At 41.0% G+C, this 20,505-nt stretch overlaps 1 protein-coding gene across 5 annotated transcripts in view; it reads right to left on the bottom strand.

Moving 5' to 3' along the window:
- Positions 1 to 20,505, bottom strand: part of KIF27 (kinesin family member 27) — a 91,768-nt gene that overhangs the window by 57,644 nt on the left and 13,619 nt on the right. For all 5 annotated transcript variants that reach the window (XM_021064656.1, XM_021064653.1, XM_021064655.1 and 2 more), the window contains exons 3-6: positions 15,584 to 15,784; positions 12,054 to 13,012; positions 8,445 to 8,588; positions 3,547 to 3,753 (exon numbers count right to left, since the gene is read on the bottom strand). In XM_021064656.1, coding sequence (XP_020920315.1) covers positions 3,547 to 3,753; positions 8,445 to 8,588; positions 12,054 to 13,012; positions 15,584 to 15,784 — 1,511 coding nt within the window. The remainder of the gene's footprint in view (positions 1 to 3,546; positions 3,754 to 8,444; positions 8,589 to 12,053; positions 13,013 to 15,583; positions 15,785 to 20,505) is intronic.

Genomic DNA, 20,505 nt, shown 5'->3' with positions numbered 1-20,505 from the left:
CCAGGAAAAAATGAAATGGGATTTCAGACGTCATCTTTGGCTTCACTCAGCTAGTTTTGGTGTTTCATCTGAAACCTTCCCTTCATTCCAGAAAATGGAACAGGAAATAGGACGTGAACCAGGCTTGGCACGCTCTGTGTCTTCCTGTGCAAGCCTGCCTCTTCAAGCCTGCTGCAGTCACCAGCCCAAGCAAGAGAGGTGGCCAGGATTCCTGGGCAAATAGTGGGGGCAAGAGAACTCTCAAAACTATGAACATATTCCTTGGCATTTTCTCTTTTTCCCCCTTCTCTTAGTGACCAGGAGGGTTCTTTGGGGGGCAGAAGGAAAATTTTAAAAACAAAACTAAGATTTGCTAATTTGAATACATATGTTCCTCCATAGTGGAGAGAGCCCTGGAGAAGAAGTGTTCCTGTCTCTCAACATAATGCTGTTTCTCTGATCCGGATTTGGTCTTTTTAGGGCCACACCAGCAGCACATGGATGTTCCCAGGCTAGGGGTCAAATCAGAGCTATAGCCGCTGGCCTCCACCAGAGCCACAGCAACGCAGGATCTGAGCCGAGTTTGCAACTTACACCACAGCTCATGGCAACGCCGGATCATTACCCACTGAGCAAGGCCAGGGATGGAACCTGCGTCTTCATGGATACTAATCAGGTTCATTTCTGCTGAGCCACAATAGGCACTTCATCCAGTAGGGACTTTTCCTTCTATGTCACAGCAATCTTTTGGCAAACTCACTAGTTCTTTCTTTCTGCTACATCTCAATCCCACGTGGTCACAAGGGAACTGAGATTGCTTGTAGAGTGAGCTACAAATCTTGTAGTATATCTGACCTCTCCTAAGCATGCCAGGTTGTTAATTATATTAACCACACAGTATGCTTTCCAAACTAGGACTCCTGGAGTTCCCGTCATGGCGTAGTGGTTAACGAATCCGACTAGGAACCATGAGGTTGCGGGTTCGGTCCCTGCCCTTGCTCAGTGGGTTAACGATCCGGCGTTGCCGTGAGCTGTGGTGTAGGTTGCAGATGCGGCTTGGATTCCGCGTTGCTGTGGCTCTGGCGTAGGCCGGTGGCTACAGCTCCGATTCGACCCCTAGCCTGGGAACCTCCATATGCCGCGGGAGCGGCCCAAAGAAATAGCAAAAAACAAAAACAAAAACAAAAACAAACTAGGACCCCTGAAAGTGAAAGGGAGTAATAAAATTAACTAATTTTTTTTTAAAAAAGAATCTGCTAATCTGAAACAATAACTGTGGAAGTCTTTATTCCAGTCACAGCTATTTCAGGCCTAATCACAAAATTAGAGGTAAGAATAGAAGGGTCTACCCCCTTCTCAAGAGCCCATGGAGCTCTGGCTCCTCAAAGAATATGTGTATATGTGTGAATGTGTGTGTGTGTGAATGTCTAGTAAAAAAGAGAGAGAAACAGAAGCTGAGAGAGATAATAAATAGGTCTAACTTTGATGATCAGAAAAAAAGTTATTAAAAAAAACAAAAGAATGACAGAAACAGGAAATTCTTTCACTACTAGCCAATAATAAAAAATTTTAACAGAAGATTTGATATATAACTATTAAGTTGAATTAATAAATATCCAAATTGAATCCTACAAAGAACTTATCTTTGCTCGCAAATGTTCTATGAAAATTTACCATGTATTCAACCAAGAAAAAAATGTCAATAATTCTAGAAAGTTTAACAAAAGTTAATAATGACAGAAGTTCCCGTTGTGGCACATCGGAAACGAATCTAACTAGGAACCATGAGGTTTCGGGTTCCATCTTGGGCCTCGCTCAGTGGGTTAAGGATCCGGCATTGCCATGAGCAATGTTTGTGGGTTGCAGACGTGGCTCAGATCCCACGTTGCTGTGACTGTGGTGTAGGCCAACAGCTGTAGCTCCAATTAGACTCCCAGCCTGGGAACCTCCAAATACCACGGGTGTAGCCCTAAAAAAAAATTAATAATGACAATGGTTTAAACTTTTTTTTGTTTTTTTTTGGTTTTTTGCCTTTTCTAGGGCCGCACCCACTGCACATGGAGGTTTGCAGCTTAGGGGTCTAATCAGAGCTGTTGTCTTGGCACTCTGAGGCACTGAGACTATGACATAGGAGACACCTCATGAACATGTGTTTGAGAATGCAGTGTACTATGTACTTTCAGAGTCACCACCTCATGTAATCCTTCATACATCCACCATGTCCCCCATTCTGACAGATAAGGAACCTGGGGTTCACACAGGTTTAGTCACACATCTAGGCCTACATGATAGAGCTGGTGTTCATACCAAGCCTACCTGATTGCAAAGTCTAACACCTGTCATATTTCTTATCCCTCTGACTGTAACCAACACATAGATCTCAAGTCATTTCCCTTCACAAAATTAATAAACAGGGAGCTCCCTGGTGGCTCAGTGGGTTAAGAATCTGGTATTTTCACACTGCAGTGGCTCTGGTTACTGCTGTGGTACAGATTTGATCTCTGACCCAGGAACTTCTGCACGTAGATGTGGCCAAAAATAAATAAATAAATAAACAGAAACTAAAATTCATGAATATGCTAATTAGTCTTCTTTCTTTTTTTTTTTTTTTGTCTTTTCAGGGCCACACCCATGGCATATGGAAGTTCCCAGGCTATGGATCAAATTAGAGCTGTAGCTGCTGGACTACACCACAGCCACAGCAATGCCAGATCCAAGCCACATCTGCTACCTACACCACAGCTCATGGCAATGCTGGATCCTCAACCCACTGAGTGCGGCTAGGGATCAAACTCACATTCTCATGGATACCAGTTGGGATTGTTACCGCTGAGCCATGATGGGAATTCCTAACTAGTGTTTTCTAGAGTGGAGATTTCTTGATTTTTCAAGAGAAATCTGTGTTTGCATATATTTAACACTCACACACATATTTTTATAAATAAATACTAAAATGAAATCTCATACTAGTTTCTATATAGTCTTGATTATGTCAGCTTGGCAAGACTTACATGCAATATCATTTTGAAAATAATCAAACCAAATAAGTCAAAGTAACCTCATCAACCTCTAACCTCATCAACTTGGTATGATTAAAGAAAAAAATTCATGAAGATAACAGACTTAGTCATATTTGAAACTACGATGGCAAAGGGTTAGCTTTTTTCTCCTTGATAAACGTAAGCATTATCTTCAACTATTCCTTCCAAATATAACTTTACATTTTCCTATATATTATTTTTTTGTATTAAAAAGAAGCAAGATTAAAAGAAAGAGCAGGAGTTCTCTTGTGGTGTAGAGGGTTAAGGATTCGGTGTTGTCGTTGCAGTGGCTTGGGTTGCTGCTGTAGCACGGGTTTGATTCCTGGCCTGGGAAATTCCACATGCCATTGGCAGGCATGAGCAAAAAAAAAAAAAGTATACATAACAAACAAACAAAGAGTATACACAAAAGTCTATGAAACCAAGCAGTAAAAGTTGAGACTATATAAATACACTGTGATATTACATTAACATATAGTATTTTTGAAATCTCAAAATAAGAAAGAGATTAATGCTTAGACTTTACCTTCCTGGAATCTGATCTTGCTGGAATATAAATATAATGCCCCAAATGAGTATCAAACGGTACAGTATATGGTCTCTTTTCGGGTATCCTGGCATCTGGCCCATCTCCACAAGTTTCCTTAACTGCAGAAGTCATTGACAGGTTAAGTTTTGTTAGTTCTTCACTCAGTTGATCCACAAGAAGTTGTTGTTCTATTATTTTTTCATTCTTTGCAGAAGAAAGATGTTAAAAAGAGAATCTCAGTACGTCGATATGATTAAATTGTACGCTGACCAAAATCACAACTACCTTAACAGTAAAACCTCACTTATCCAAAGACTAGACCTCTGATGCAGGTTAAGAATTTAAGATTGTTCTGAGTGATAAAAACCTTTGACCAGTAAGCAGCAACAAACACAGCCTGAAGAGTCAAAGACAGTGTCCCATATACTCTGAGTTGTTGGCTTGCTAACCTAAAGCACTCTGATTAGTTGATCTTTATAAATGTCTGAACTTTCTGAGTGAAATCCAAGAAGTAACAAGGGACTAGAAAGGTGAAAAGTTTAGAAAGAACTGCAAATAGCCTAGGTGACAGTAAAGGAGACAGAAAGTGCAGTGAAATCAAAGACTTTACTCATCGAAAAAGAAAGCCCAAAACAAAGAGACAGAAGACAAGAGTCATGGAAGAAAGGAGAACTTGAAACCAAAGGCAGAACAAACTCTATGGGCAGGGAGGGGTGGGGGGCGACTGTATGTGGTTTAGCTTTCTATGTAGCCTCTAATAAAAAATCCTGACATATATCCAATCTAGGAGGCTCTGACAAAAATCTTTGCTTTACAAACACTAAATTACATAAGCAGGAAATGTCATTCATTTTAATATTTCACATGTACTATGACATTTAAATAGAGGAAAAAAAAAACCCTAAAGTTTCACTGTGTTAATGCTGAGCTATAAAATGTAACTATATTAAAAAATTGAGGAGTTCCCATTGTGGCTCAGCAATTAAGAACCCAACTAGTATCCATGATGACTCAGGTTGGATTCCTGGCCTCGCTCAGTGGGTTAAGGGTCTGGTGTTGCCACAAGCTGCAGCGTAGGTCACAGATGCTGCTCGGATCTGGTGTTGCCATGACTGTGGTGTAGGCTGCAACTAGTATCCATATAGACGTGGGTTTGATCCCTGGCCTTCCTCAGTGGGTTATGGATCTGGTGTTGCAGTAAGCTATGGCATAAGTCACAGACTCCGCTTGGATCCCGTGTTGCTGTGGTTGTGGTGTAGGCCAGCAGCTACAGCTCCGATTTGCCCCTTGCCTGGGAACCTCCATATGCCATGGGTGCAGCCCTAAAAAGAAAAAAAAAAAAGACTATCTTTCTATATATCTATATATGTCAATAGCATATAAGTTTAGGGAGGATATTAAATGGAGTTCTTACATTCTCTGGGAAAAGGGTAAAAATACCAATTAATATTAGACTGCATTAAGTCAAGGGTGCATGGTACACTCTCTAGGATACCACTACATACTTCATTACCTTAAGGTAATGAAGTAAATAGAAAAATTAAAAATACACTGGGAGTTCCTTTTGTGGCTCAGCAGTAACAAACCCAACTAGTATCCATGAGGACAAGGGCTCAATCCCTGGCCTTGCTCAGGTTAAGGATCCAGCATTGACTTGAACTGCAGTGTAGGTTGCAGAAGTGGATCAGATCCTGCATTGCTGTGGCTGTGGTACTGGCTGGCAGCTACAGCTCCCATCGGACCCCTAGCCTGGAACTTCCATATGCTATGAGTGTGGTCCTAAAAAGCAAAACAAACAGACAAACAAACAAAAACCCACAATTAATCCAAAAGACGGTAAGAAGGAGAGAAAAAGGAACACAGAGCAGATAGGATAAGTAAAAATCACAATGGTGGGATTCAGAACTGCAAAAATCCTAAACAAAATAATTGTCAACCAAATCAAGGACATATGTAGAAAAAAGTTAACACAGTGGACCTGACGGCTGCCCTTTTCTAACACCTGCTTTTGAGGTTGCCCACTGGCTGGTGTCTGGGAACTTGGATCCTGAGAGGATTCTGAACACCCCAACTGGTAAGAATGGCTGACTGCGCTCAAACTGTTCGTGTAGACAAGGGACTTTATGCTGAACATCTGCTTCCCTTCTGGTAGTCTGGAATTGTGGTCCATTCTGGACACCAAATGCCTTCGTGACCAGCCCCCAATAAAATCTGAGTCTCTACTGAGGTTCCCTGGTAGACAGCATTTCACAGGTGTTGTCACAATGTTTGCTGGGGGAATTAGGCACGTGTGGGTGACTCCACTGGAAAACAACTCCTGGAAGCTTGTGCCTGGTTTCTCCCAGACGTCACTCTACATCCCTCTTCCCATTGTTCTTCTTTCACTATAATAACTTTTTTTTTTTTTTTTTTTTTTTTTTTGCTTTTTAGGGCCACACCTATGCCACAAGGAGGTTCCCAGGCTAGGGTCCAATTCGAGCTATAGCTGCCAGCCTACAGCACAGCCATAGCAACGCTGGATCCAAGCCACATCTGTGACCTACACCACAGCTCATGGCAATGCCAGATCCTTAACCAACTGAGGGAGGCCAGGGATCAAACCTGCATCCTCATGGACCACTGAGCCATGACGGGAACTCCACACTGTAATAAACCTTAGCCATGAGCACAATTGTATGCTGGGTCCTCTAGTGTGTCATTCAACCAAAGGATGGTCTCGGGGACCCCTGACCCAATAGTGCATCATGACCAAAAAAGGTCTTATTCCAGGAATACATAGATCGATTTAAAATTAGAAAAATCGGAGTTCCCGTTGTGGCGCAGTGGTTAACGAATCCGACTAGGAACCATGAGGTTGCGGGTTCGGTCCCTGCCCTTGCTCAGTGGGTTAACGATCCGGCGTTGCCGTGAGCTGTGGTGTAGGTTGCAGATGCGGCTCGGATCCCGCGTTGCTGTGGCTCTGGCTAGGCCGGTGGCAACAGCTCCGATTCAACCCCTAGCCTGGGAACCTCCATATGCCGCGGGAGCGGCCCAAGAAATAGCCACAAATAAATAAATAAATAAATAAATAAATAATTAAAAAAAAATAAAATTAGAAAAATCAATATAATTCGCCACTCTGATAGAATAAAAGGGGAAGATCATGTTAAAGAAAAACGACTTGATAAAATTTCATATCCATCCATAATAAAATTTCTCAAAGAAACTTTCCCTCATTTAATAAAGGATAAATTTTAAAGATATCTACAGCAAAATCAACTACAATAAAAAAAAATTTTTAAATAACAAAATTTTAAAAATATACACAGCAAACATGCTACTTAATAGTGAAATGATGAAAGCTTTTCCTCTATGGTTGGAAATAAGATAATGATGCTTGTGGTCATCACTTGTTTTCAACATTGTATTGAAGATATCAGTCAATGAAGAAAGGTAAAAAAACAAATGGAAGGTGCAAAGATTATAAAGGGAGAAATTAAAATGTGATCACTTGAAGGTGACACAATTGTAAATGAAAATCCAGAAGAATTTACATAAAATATTACAGTTAAAAAGTGAATTTAATCATGTTGCTGGATATAAGCTATTAACATACAAAAATCAATACAGTTATACATACCAACAAACAATTAAGAAAGTAGAAATTTGAAAAGACTCCATTTACAGTCAGATAAAAAAGTAAAGCACCTAGGAATGAATCTAACAAAAGACATGCAATACCTCTAGACATACACAACAACTGTTATTGAGAAAAAACAAAGAAAACATGAGTCGATGGGGGAACATACCATGTTCAGAGATTAGTAAGAAGACTCATGATCAAAAGCTGTTGATTCTTTTCAAATGCATCTTATAGATTTAAGGCAATTCCAACTTAAATCATAAGGGGTGTGTGTGTGTGTGTGTGTGTGTGTGTGTGTGTGTGTGTGTGTTTGTGGTCCTTGACAAACTGATGCTAAAATTTATAGGAAACAATCAAGATGCTCTTGGAGGGGAGGGAAACAGAACAGAAGGCCTTGCTCTGAAGAATAACTAGATTTATTAGGTACTCACAATAAATAAGAAATCTGACATTGGTCCAAGGATAGACAAGTGAATGGGATACAGCAGATGCCCCAGAAATACACAATAAATTCATGCACAAATGAACTTTGACTTATGAAAAAGCACTCAGAACAGTGGTAAAAAGAGGGCCTATTCAATTAATGATGCTGGAATCAATGGATATCTATATGGAAAAAACTGAAATCTGACCTTTACTTTAACCCAAACACAAAAATCAATTCCAGGAGGACAGTAGAGCTAAATGTGAAAGGCAAAACAATAAAGCTCCTAGAAGATGACATAAAAAGTATTCTCAGAGGAAGGAGTTGGGACAAGATAAGGCTTGTTAATGAGAGCACAGATATCAATAAGCTTTAAGAAAAAGATTGTTGGAGTTCCTATCATGGCACAGTGGTTAACGAATCCGACTAGGAACCATGAGGTTGCGGGTTCGATCCTTGGCCTTGCTCAGTGGGTTAAGGATAATCTAATAAATTAAAATGTTTAAATTATGTGTTTACCTTCCATCACTGAACAATATCACATTGGCTATTACTTTGGCAAATAACGGAAGGGAAAAGTATAAAGAAAAGATAACCATAATATGATTTGCAAACTAATTTCCTAGGTATTAGGCTTTATATTTTTGAAATATAAGTCAAACTAACAATAAAAATATTTTCCTTTATACCAATTTAGGGGGGAAACTGTAATAACTCTTTCAGGTGCCTGTGTTCAGAATTCTTATGAAAACTGTTTTGCAAACATTCCCACTCATCACTGAAAATGCAATTCCATTTAGTTACTATTCCAATGAAATATACCAAGTGAGGCACATTAAGAAACTCTACCTGTAACTTATTCACTTTTTGCGCTTCTTTCAAAGATACAACGTGTCCTTTGTTTTCTTGTACCATCATCTGCACTTGATTCTTTAGTTCCTTCACCTCCAGGTCCTTCTGATTAAATACTACTTCATCAGCAGCAAGCGCACACTGGGAGGAGGGAAAGAAAGCACAAGTGATATTCACCATGAAAAATACTCAAGGGAGGAGTTCCCGCTGTGGCTCAGCAATAATGAACAGGACCAGCATCCATGAAGACGCAGGTGAGATCCCTGGCCTTGCTCAGTTAAAGATCCAATTTGGCTGTGAGCTGTGGCGCAGGCTGCAGATGAGGCTCGGATCCCACGTTGCTGTGGCTGTGGCATAGGCCAGCAGTTATAGCTCTGATTTGACCCCTAGCCTGGGAACTTCCATATGCTGCAGGTATGGTGCTAAAAAGACCAAAAAAAAAAAAAAAGAAAAAGAAAAGAAAGAAAGAAAAAAGAAAATATTCAAGGAAGCCCACACAGTATCACAGAAACCATGGTTTAATGATAGTTTGACAATGTCTCTTAAAGGAAGTTATTCTACCTGTGAGATGGTCTAATAATCTCAGGTTGGCTTTTTTACAGTACTTACCTTCTTGCCTAATGGGCCCAGGGAGGCAGGGCTGAGCAAAGAGAATGTCCATGCTTCTTCATGCACAGACCCACGGACTCCCTGAACAGATGAGTTTATTGATCTGTCTATAGAATCCCTGGCATGTGGCCCTACCTATGACAACTGAGTCCAATCCCTCAGCTGCCACAAATGTATAGCCTAGGCAGAGGCAGGTGAAAAATAAATGAAAAGATCATGATAAACTAATGTGTACTGAGCCTTACTACAGCTCAGGCATCCTTCACATGATTTTATGGGAACTAAAGATGCTCTGACAGCTTTCAAAACAACCCTACATGGAGCTTATAATTTAAGCGTTTCCATTTTATAGATGGGGAAATGGAAGCACAGAGAGGTTCAATATTTGTCCAAGGTCAGAGAGCTAATCAGCAGAGGAGCTGGGATTCAAGTGTTGGGATTTTGGTACCCATGTTCTTAACTATGATATTCTATCTCCCACAGGGAAAAAGAACAGAAAAGGAAGTTTAAAAAACAATTCTTTAGGAGTTTCTGTCGTGGTTTGGCAGAAATGAATCTGACTAGTATCCATGAGAATGCAGGTCTGATCCCTAGCCTCACTCAGTGGGTTGAGGATCCAACATTGCTGTGAGCTGTGGTTGCAGCCACAGCTCAGATGGGCTACAGCTCTGATTTGACCTTTAGCCTGGGAACTTCCAAAAGCCGCAAGTGCGGCCCTAAAAAAAAAATTTTTTTTTTTTTGTCTTTTTTAGGGCCTCATCCACAGCATATGGAGGTTCCCAGGCTTGGGGTCTAATCAGAGCTACAGCTTTGGGCCACAGCCACTGCCACAGCAATGCCAGATCCAAGCTGCGTCTGCAACCTACACCACAGCTCACGGCAACACCAGATCCTTAACCCACTGAGCAAGGCCAGGAATCGAACCCACAACCTCATGGTTACTAGTCAGATTCATTTCCGCTGCACCATGATGGGAACTCCAAAAAGAAATTTTTTTTTTAAAGGGACATATGGGGTAAGGAATGACACCAATCATTTTTCTACTTGCTGTTCAGTGGTATCCAAAGATTACTAGCCCTGCAAGTCTGCAGATCAAAAGAAGGAACCCATTTTATAAAACTGGGAAACGCTAAATGCTTTGAGATTTATAATATACATTAGCATTTTTCAAAATTCTGAGAAGTCTTGGGATTTTTGCTTTTTGCAGTCTAGAATTCCCCAAAACAATCTGATCAGGGTACCATTTTTCATTGAGACTGTTAATATCTTTGGGAAGTCATAATCCAGAGTACATAATCTAGAGCAAGTATAAACACAGAGTTTCCAACAGACGGAGAGAAGTTACTACACACCTCACCGCTAAGCAGGTGGGTTTTGTGGGCTTCCAATAGCCACCTTAGAGGCATGCTTCCTACCACCAGCTCCTATAGTGAACTGAAGTTCAAGCTTCCTATCATTTGTACTTCCTGTTCTGCCAGTTTCTTAAACCAAAGAGGAAAGGCTGGGCCTGCTCTATTTAAGAAAAAGACAGGGCAGTGTTACTGCCTTAAAAAAAAAAAATCCATGATTTTAAGACTACACTTATATTTAAATATTAAAGCTTTATAACAGAGTAGCAGTTCTCCTAGGGCATTCAGTAGTGATCCTTTTAGCATGACCCTTAGATCATTTCAGGGTGTCCATGGGGCAAAACCATTTTCCTAGTTATACTAAAATGATAATTGCTTTTTCCACCATGGTAACACTTGCACTGATGGTGCAAAAACAATGACAGGTAAAGGGGCTGGCTCCTAGTGTGAACAAAGGAAGTGTCACCAAACTGCTGTGGTAGTCACTATATTCTTCACTGCTGTGCATTCACAACACAAACAAACAAACAAATGCCAGTTTCACTTAAGAATATTCTGATGAGGGATTTCCCTTGTGGAGCAACAGGGTAAGGATCCAGCATTGTCACTGCAGTGGCTCATTTTTTTCAATGAAAAGTAGGTTAATGTAAGTCTTAACACATGTATATATAATATGTATACATATATGTAGATACATTCCTTAAATATTTTTGAAATATGATGATTTGTTTGTCTAAAAATCAACACTCCAAACTCAAGGGATGAAGTATTTTTTTCTTTCAAGAAGACCTGACCTAGAGTTCCCATCATGGCTCAGCGGTAACGAACCCAACTATTTTCCATGAGGATTCAGGTTCGATCCCTGGCATCGCTCAGTGGGTTAAGGATCCAGCATTCTGTGAGCTGTGGTATAGGTCACAGATGTGGTGGATGCCCCATTACTGTGGCTGCAGCATAAGCCAGCAGCTTTAGGCTCCCACTGGACCCCTTGCTGGGGAACTTTCATATGCCATAAGTGTGGCCCTTAAAAAAAAAAAAAGAAAGAAAGAAAGAAGCAGCACTAACCCAAAGAGGGATAAAAACCCAATAAAATTTAATTAATTTTGTTTCTGAAACTGTGTTTCTTTTCATTCTACAAATTAATGACCAGGTCCACAAGAGTCTACTCAATAAATACAACAAATTAAAATATATTTAAAGGAGAAAGGGGGAGGAGCCCAGAAAGGTATGATTTATGAGGAGAAAGCACTATGAAAAGAAAAGGGAGAAACAGAGTAAAGGCAAATGAGGTTTTACACAGAATCCTTTTTAAAAACTTCTGAAATTTGGAGTTCCTGTCATGGCTCAGCAGAAATGAATATGACTAGCTTCCATGAAGACGCAGGTTTGATCCCTGGCCTCCCTCAATGGGTTAAGGATCTGGCGTCGCCGTGATCTGTGGTGTAAGTCGCAGATGCGGCTTGAACCCCACACTGCTATGGCTGTGGTGTAGGCCAGCAACTCCAATTTGACCCCAAGCCTGGGAACCTCCACTTGCCACAGGCGCAGCCTTAATGGGGGGGGACCTTCTGAAATTCCAAAATGACTCCTCCTTGACCCGATAAATTTATCCTTAAACAAGTTCTTTACAAAAGTGGTGTCTACATACCTGGCATTTCTTAAGCTCTCTCTTCAGCTGGAGCACTGTAATATGCTGCGGTCCCTCGCCCAGGCTGCCAATGCCTCCGCTTCCTCTGAATGATGTGAGAATTGCCTTCCTGACCTCCTGGGTCATGTTAAACCACTCCTGCAGTTTTTGTTGCTGCTTTTGGTTTAGTCTGACAGCATCTTTTAAGTCCACCAGGAAGGTAAAGGCTTCCTCTATACAGTTTTGGTAACCCAGACATTCTCCTTGTAGCTGAGCTACTTGCTCCTCAAGAGAATGGATTCTATTTTTATCAGGAGTGCCCTCACGATGGATCTGGCTAGTTTGGCTGTTACCAGTCTGCTGGCTTTGCAAAGCTTCTCGAAGCAACTTAATCTCAAATTCCATTTCATCCATACGGTCCGACTCGGGGCTGAAGTTTAAGGTGGGTTTATTTCTAATGTTGCGTGCTCTGTTGGCATACTTGAGAGAATTTAAGGACTCGTCAAAATCGGAGGAGGATGGGCTGACACAAGTGATCATGACGGTCTTGGCACTGCCTCCCAGTGAATCTTTCAGAAGCCGGGTAATTTTAGCATCCCTATATGGAATATGTGAGCTCTTCCGGCGTGGGTCCCCAAGAGCGCTTATGACGTTTCCTAACGCCAGCAACCCACTGTTGATCTGAATGGATTCTTTGAACCGTTCCCCAGTATTCCCCGTTTTGGTTACTCTTTCTGACCCAGCCAAATCCACAAAGTGGAACTTTGAGACAATATGCCGAGGGGAATACCATGATCCATCTTTGGCTGACGCTCTATTTTTCTCTACTTGACAAAGGCTGATGGTGAAAATGGCATGTGATCTACTGGAGTGCTCGTTCATTTGGGTGGTCCCCGTGTGCCTGGCCGCATTCCCCATCTCCAGGAGACTCATCACTTCATCTGCACTCTCCACCTGACACTCCTTGGCTCCAACAATCACTTAAAATGGCAAGAGCAAGGTTTTAAATCAAGTTTAATCAAAATCCAACAGAGTTCAATTAACCACACCACAGTTATCGTTTGCTAAGCTGCCCAGCCAAGATTGTCCCTTTAAAAAAAATCAATAGCATTTCAAATGAAAGTAACATCAGCAACATCATTAAATAATTTTAGATAATCTTCTAACAGGATTATTCTAACAGATGGCACTCATTTTGAGGTTTAAATTTTAAAAGATGTAATATATGTCATATCATATCTAATATACTGCACAAATGAACCTTTCCATAGAAAAGAAAATCACGGACTTGGAGAATAGACTTGCAGTTGCCAAGGGGGAGGAGGAGGGAGTGGGATGGATGGGGTGCTTGGGGTTAACAGATGCAGACTATTGCCTTTGGAATGGATTAGCAGTGAGATCCTGCTGTGTAGCACTGGGAACTATGTCTGGTCACTTATAATGGAGTATGATAATGTAAGAAAAAAGAATGTATACATGTATGTGTAACTGGGTCACCATGCTGTACAGCAGAAAACTGACAGAACACTGTAAACCAGCTATAATGGAAAAAAATAAAAATCATTATATATTAAAAAAAAGATGTAACATATTTTCTAAACAATCTGGGTTTTTTTTTTTTTTTTGAATGACACATCGCACAATTCTTTAAGACAGCTGACAAAAGAAAAACTCTTCCAGTATTTTGATTTGTGGAGTCTATCACACTGATTAAAAGATAATAAATTGGAGTTCCCATCTTGACTCAGTGGGTTAAGAACCCAACTAGTATCCATGAGGATGTGGGTTCAATCCCTGGCCTCATTCAGCAGGTTAAGGATCCAGTGTTGCTATGAGTTGTGGTGTAGGTCACAGACCTGGCTCAGATCTGGCATTGCTATATGGCTGTGGCATATGCCAGCAGCTATAGCTCCAATTCAACCCCTAGCCTTGGAACTTCCAAATGCCACAGGTATGGCCCTAAAAAAAAATAAATAAATAAACTAAATATATAACTCAAAAGAATTAATCAGTAGTAGACTAATTAGGAGAAACCAGTTTCTTTTGTGTTTCATTAATACTCAAGCCACTCTAAAATTTAAGAATTTTGGTACATAACCAATGATAAATGAAAGTTTCATAAAAATAAAGTTGGTTAGTCATTTTTAAAACAGGTTTACCCTACATAACATCAGAGTATAAGGTAAACAAGATGAGATGGCAATTCAAAAAAAAAAAAAAAAGTTTCTAGGAGTTCCCATCATGGCTCAGTGGAAACAAATCTGAATAGCATCCAGGAGGACCCAGGTTTGATCTCTGGCCTCACTCAGTGGGTTAAGGATCCAGCATTGCCACGAGCTGTGGTGTAGGTCACAGATGCGGCTCAGATCTGGCATGGCTGTGGTTGTGGCATAGGCCAGCGGCTACAGCTCCTATTCAACCCCTAGCCTGAGAACCTCTATGTTCTGCAAGTTCAGTCCTAAAAAGACAAAAATAAAAGTTCCAAAAATATAAAATAGACAGCACAGAAGTATACACTATCACTCTAGATAAAATTAATGATCAGGAGTTCCCGTCGTGGCGCAGTGGTTAACGAATCTGACTAGGAACCATGAGGTTGCGGGTTCGGTCCCTGCCCTTGCTCAGTGGGTTAACGATCCGGCGTTGCCGTGAGCTGTGGTGTAGGTTGCAGACGCGGCTCGGATCCTGCGTTGCTGTGGCTCTGGCGTAGGCCGGTGGCTACAGCTCCGATTCAACCCCTAGCCTGGGAACCTCCATATGCGCGGGAGCGGCCCAAGAAATAGCAACAACAACAACAACAAAAAGACAAAAGACAAAAAAAAAAAAATTAATGATCATAATATTCTCTAGCTGATAGCAATCCTGCAAAAATTTTGGTACCATGTAAACTATTTGAAGATTGCCATCTATCACTTAAAATGCTCATTCACAACCAAAATGCATTTGTTTGACATTTTTATTGAGTTACCCTTGCATTTTTGACTGTGCAGAGGGTCAACAACCCAATGCCACCCCCACCAATCATGTTAATCAAGAGTCAGCTCAATTTGGGTTTTTTTTTTTTTTTTTTTTTTTGGTCTTTTCGTCTTTTTAGGGCTGAACTCGCAGCATGTGGAGGTTTCCAGGCGAGGGGTCGAATTGGAGCTATAGCTGTTGGCCTGCATCAGAGCCATAGCAACGCAGGATCCCAGCCGCATCTGTGACCTACCACACAGCTCACGGCAACACCAGATCCTTAACCCACTGAGCGAGGCCAAGCGTCCTCATGGATGCTTGTCAGGTTCGCTAACTGCTAAGCCACGATGGGAACTCCAACTGAATTTTAAATTGTACCTTAATAATTTCATCTTACCAACCAGTCTGAACTTCTGTTTTTCACCTGGATGAGTTCACTGCTATTGGTAATCATTAAGCTATGCAATGCAAAAGTAAAAACAAAATTCATTTTGTTTCTATGTCTGTTTTTAAAGAATCCTTGGGAAATACCCAGAAACTGAATTAAATCATATCCATCTGCTAATGAAGGCTATCAGTTAGGTAGGCTACTTTACCTGTGTTTCCCTTTTCATCTTCTCGGATGTGAAGATCCTTCATAGATGTCTCCAATTCTAGAAGATCTCTTAGGTCTTCTTTGTAAACTTCTATATAAGACACTTTTATAGTAAAGTCAATGCTAGGATTTTCAGAGATGTTTTGAAATATTTCTTGGATAGCACGAGGAATGATACCCTTTTGATCCTCCACAACTGAAACTGAAAGTTTAGAAAAAGAAAGCACATCTGAAACTTAAGTTTTAAGAAAAGCTACAATTAATAAATGTACAATCAATAAATTCACTTGCTTAATCTCTATTATTAAACTTTTTAAAACCATTAACTACAAAATTGAGAAATGAAAGTTTTCACTTGCGGGCCCTTACTCAAAATTCATTCATGCACTCACTATTTACCTAGTACCTACTATGTGCCAGGCAGATTCTAGGACCCCAGGAACCATCAGTGAACAAAACGGAGGAAAAAAAATCCCTGCCCTTAGGGAACTGTACTAGGAGAGAAAGACAACAGCAAAAAAGAATAGCTGATAAGTGAATAATACGGTACAGTAAAAGGTGTTAAATATGCCCAGAGGAATAAATGGGGCAAGGTAAAGGAGACTGGAAGTGTGAGTGTAATTAGGTGAGAGGTGCTTGCGACTTTAAATAGGACATCACGTACAAGCTGACATTTGAGCAAAAACTTGAAAGAGGGGCCAGAGGGGTCATGTGGGTATCTGAGGGTCCTAGACAGAGAGAACATGCACAAAGGTGTGAAACTGGTGTGATCCATAAACAAGGAGGCCTGTGTGGCTGGAGCAGAGGGAGCAAGGGAAGAGTGACAGAAATCAGAGCATGTAGGTCCTTGTAGACCACAGCAGTCTTTAGGTCTTACCCTGTGACGAGAACCACTGGAGCACAGCAGTAACTTGGGGTTTAAAAGAGACCACTCCGGCTACTGGGTTTTACATCAATATTAAAGGACAGGGGCAGAGATGGACATGATGGTAGTTTACCCAAGGATGGCATCAGAGAAAGGTTAAGAAGTGACCAGAATAGACTTGTGGTGGCCGAGGGGGAGGGGGAAGGAGTGGGATGAATTGGGAGCCTGGGGTTAATAGATGCAAACTATTGCTTTTGGAATGGATTAGCAATGAGATCCTGCTGTGTGGCACTGGGAACTATGTCTAGTTAATTATGATGGAACATGATAATGGGAGAAAAAAGAATGTATACATGTATGTGTAACTGGGTCACCATGCTGTACAGTAGAAAAAAAATTGTATTGGGGAAATAACAATTAAAAAAAAATAAAATGCATGATAACCAAAAAAAAAAAAAGTGTCCAGATTTCAGATTTAAGTTTAAGGGAAAGCCTTTAAGATTCTCTGTCAAGGAGTTCCTGTCATGGCGCAGCAGAAACGAATCTGACTAGGAACCATGAGGTTAAGGGTTTGATCCCTGGCCTTGCTAAGTGGGTTAAGGATCCAGCATTGCCGTGAGCAATGGTGTAGGCCACAGATGCGGCTTAGATCTGGTGTTGCTGTGGCTGTTACATAGGCCGGCAGCTATAGCTCCGATTAGACTCCTGGCCTGGGAACCTCCACATGCTGTGGGTACGGCCTTAGAGAGACAAAAAGACAAAAAAAAAAAAAAAAAAAAAAAAAGATTCCCTGTCAGACTGGATGTGGAATGTGAGAGAAAGTGATGAGTCAAGGATGACTCCAAGGTTTGATCCTGAGCACTGGAGTTGTAATTAACTGATATGGGGAGGAGTGGATGCTGAATTGGTATGAGGGGAAAGTGGGAGAAGTTCGTTTTTTGACCTATTAAGTTTGTGATATCTATTAAGGATACAATTGGGATGGTTGAATGGGAAGCTGGACATATAAGACCATAGTTCAAGACAGTAGCCTGGACTGGAGGTAACAAATTGAAAGTCAGCTAGCTACATACAGATGGTATTAATGTCATGGGGTTGGATGAGATCAAGGAGAAAAACAGAGCACCAAAGACTGAGCCCTGCACCCTTTGACATTTGTTGCTTCATTTATAAGGAATTAGCAAAAGAGCATGAGGAGCACTCAGTTAAGCAGGAGGAAAAGCAAGAACCTGGTGGCCTGGAAACCAAGCGCAGAGTGTGTATCAAATTTGCTGCAAAGCCAGTTTGATATGATAATTGACCACTGAATTTAGTAAAGTTAGGGTCATTTATGACATCTTGACAACTGCAGTCTTAGTGGTAGAGAAGGTGAAAGTCTGAATGGAGTGACGGCAAGAAAGAATGAGAGGAGAACTGACATGGCGAGTCACAGATGACACCGTCAAGGTTCCACTGCCAAGAGAAGCAGAAAAGTGGGGTGGGAGTGGGTCCAAAAAGGGAAGTGGGAAAGGTTATTATTTTAAGATACAGTAATGACTGATTTATCCAGCAGTCTCTCAACTATTGATACTAAAATACTATTAAAATCATTGTAATTGATGAAGAACTGTGTTCACAACCATATTATCACTACTTATGATTATTCACTGTTTAAAATACCATGTGAGCAAAGATTTTTAAATTTGATAATGCCCCATTTCCTCAAGGTGAGCAAATCAGTCCTCTAATACTATGAGAATGCTATCCTGTACAGCTTTTTTGGAGATCCATTAGTATCAATAGTATCAAAAGTCGGAGTTCCTGTTGTGGCTCAGCAGTTAATGAATCTGACTAGCAACCATGAGGGTGCAGGCTTGATCCCTGGCCTCACTCAGTGGGTTAAGGATCCGGCATTGCTGTGGCTCAGGCGTAGGCCAGTGGCTACAGTTCTGATTAGACCCCTAGCCTGGGAACTTCCATATGCCATGGGTGCAGCCCTAAAAAGAGTATAAGACCAAACAAACAAAACAGCAGAGGTAGTAGAAACTGACCCTGGTTAGATCACCTTATTTCACAGTCCTATGTACTAAAATATTTCTTTAGATTATTTATTATGGCCTGGGTAGAATCTCCGTCATCAGAATGTAACTCATTTATGTTAGTAAGAACCCTTTTAAAAAAATACTTGGGTCATATTTCTTCACACTTAGCCAATAAGCATTTGTTTTGAGATTTCTGGGTGAGGTGAAAAGGTGCAGGTAGTTTGAGAGTAGACAGGCATAAAAAAGGGACAGGGGAGGAAGCCAGAGTCCAGTGGCAACAAAGGACACGTGCAGAAGAGATGTGCAGAAAGACCAGTTCTGCCCAGGCCAAGACCACGGCCCAGGCATGAGGAAGGGAACATCTCTGCCCCTCTTCTCCATCACTTCCATAACCTGGAACGCAGAGTCTCACAATAACACGAATGAATAGGAATGCACACAAGAGACTCGGATACTTGTACACCAATGTGCACAGCAGCATTATTCACAATAGCCAAAAGGGATGTATAACTCAAGTGGTCCATCAACAGATGAATGGATAAACCAAAGGTGACTTATACATGCAATGGAAAATCATTCAGTCATAAAAAGGAATGAAGTTCTGATACATGCTATACATACATGGAGCATACTCTTAGATACATCATGCTAAGTGCAAGAAGCCAGAACTAGGAGAACAAATACTGTATGATTCCAAGTCTATGAAACATCCAGAAGAGGCAAATTCATAGTCAAAGAAAGTAAACTGGAGGTTACCAGGGGATGTGGGAGAGAAGAGTTATTGCTTAATGGACACAAAGCTTTCATTTGGGGTGATAAAAAATTCTTGGAAGAGCAGTGATGATTGTAAAGCACTGTGAATGTACTTAATGTCACAGAACTATACTCTTAAAAATGGTTAAAATGATAAAAAAATTTGTTATAAATTCTACCACAACAATAGCTAAAATGTCAAACTGAGTTTTACATTTATTTAACAACAATTTTAAAAATAATTTTTTAAGTGTACAAGATAAAATTTAGAGTAAATGAAAGAATAAATTGGGACTTAAGGTTAAATAAGTTTCTGGAGTTGGAGTTCCTGTCATGGCTCAGTGGTTAACGAATCCTACTAGGAACCATGAGGTTTCAGGTTCGATCCTTGGCCTCGCTCAGTGGGTTAAGGATCTGGTGTTGCCCTGAGCTGTGGTGTAGGTTGCAGATGTGGCTCAGATCCCCCATTGCTGTGGCTGTCGTGTAGGCTGACAGCTATAGCTCTGATTAGACCCCCTTGCCTGGGAATATCCATATGCCGCAGGTGCGGCCCCAGAAAAGACAAAAATAATAAGTTTCGGGAGTTCCCACTGTAGCACAGAGGAAAGGAGTCTAACTAGGAACCATGAGGTTTTGGTTCAATTCCTGGCCTCGCTCAGTGGATTGAGGATCTGGCCTTGCCATGAGCTGTGGTGTAGGTCACAGATGGGGCTCAGATCCAGCATTACTGTGGCTATGATGTAAGCCGATGGCTACAGCTCCAATTAGATCCCTAGCCTGGGAACCTCCATATGCCGCGGGTGCGACCCTAAAAAAAGAAAAAGAAAAAAGGTTAAATAAGTTTCTACAGGCCCATTTAGAAACCTGCCCACCATTTTTAGTACTGTTCCACAGAAAATATACTCCAAGCTACAAAAAAGTGGCTTACAAATAACCTTAAAAACAACTTGCTTCCAAGCTGAAGATTACTAACGTTTTAGATTTTTGGCAACAAAAATCCCAGAAATCTGAGCCCTACAAAGTTGGACTGCCTTTCACTTAATTTAAAATACAGGATCGCCATCATGTGGCAAGAAAAGGAAGATGCGTGTCTTTCCTGTACAAGAGGATGTTAAGACTCCTTTTAGAGTTTTCCTGGAACTAGCCAATAGTGCTATACCTATCAACTCCAGAGTAGCCAGAATATAAGGCTGATCAGAAACAGCACATTTTGGAGTTCCCGTCCTGGCACAGCAGAAACGAATCTGACTAGGAACCTTGAGGTTAAGAGTTTGATCCCTGGCC

The sequence above is a fragment of the Sus scrofa genome, chromosome 10, assembly GCF_000003025.6.
Source record: "Sus scrofa isolate TJ Tabasco breed Duroc chromosome 10, Sscrofa11.1, whole genome shotgun sequence".
Taxonomy (NCBI): Eukaryota; Metazoa; Chordata; class Mammalia; order Artiodactyla; family Suidae; genus Sus; species Sus scrofa.
This window is presented reverse-complemented; position numbering and strand designations above follow the sequence as displayed.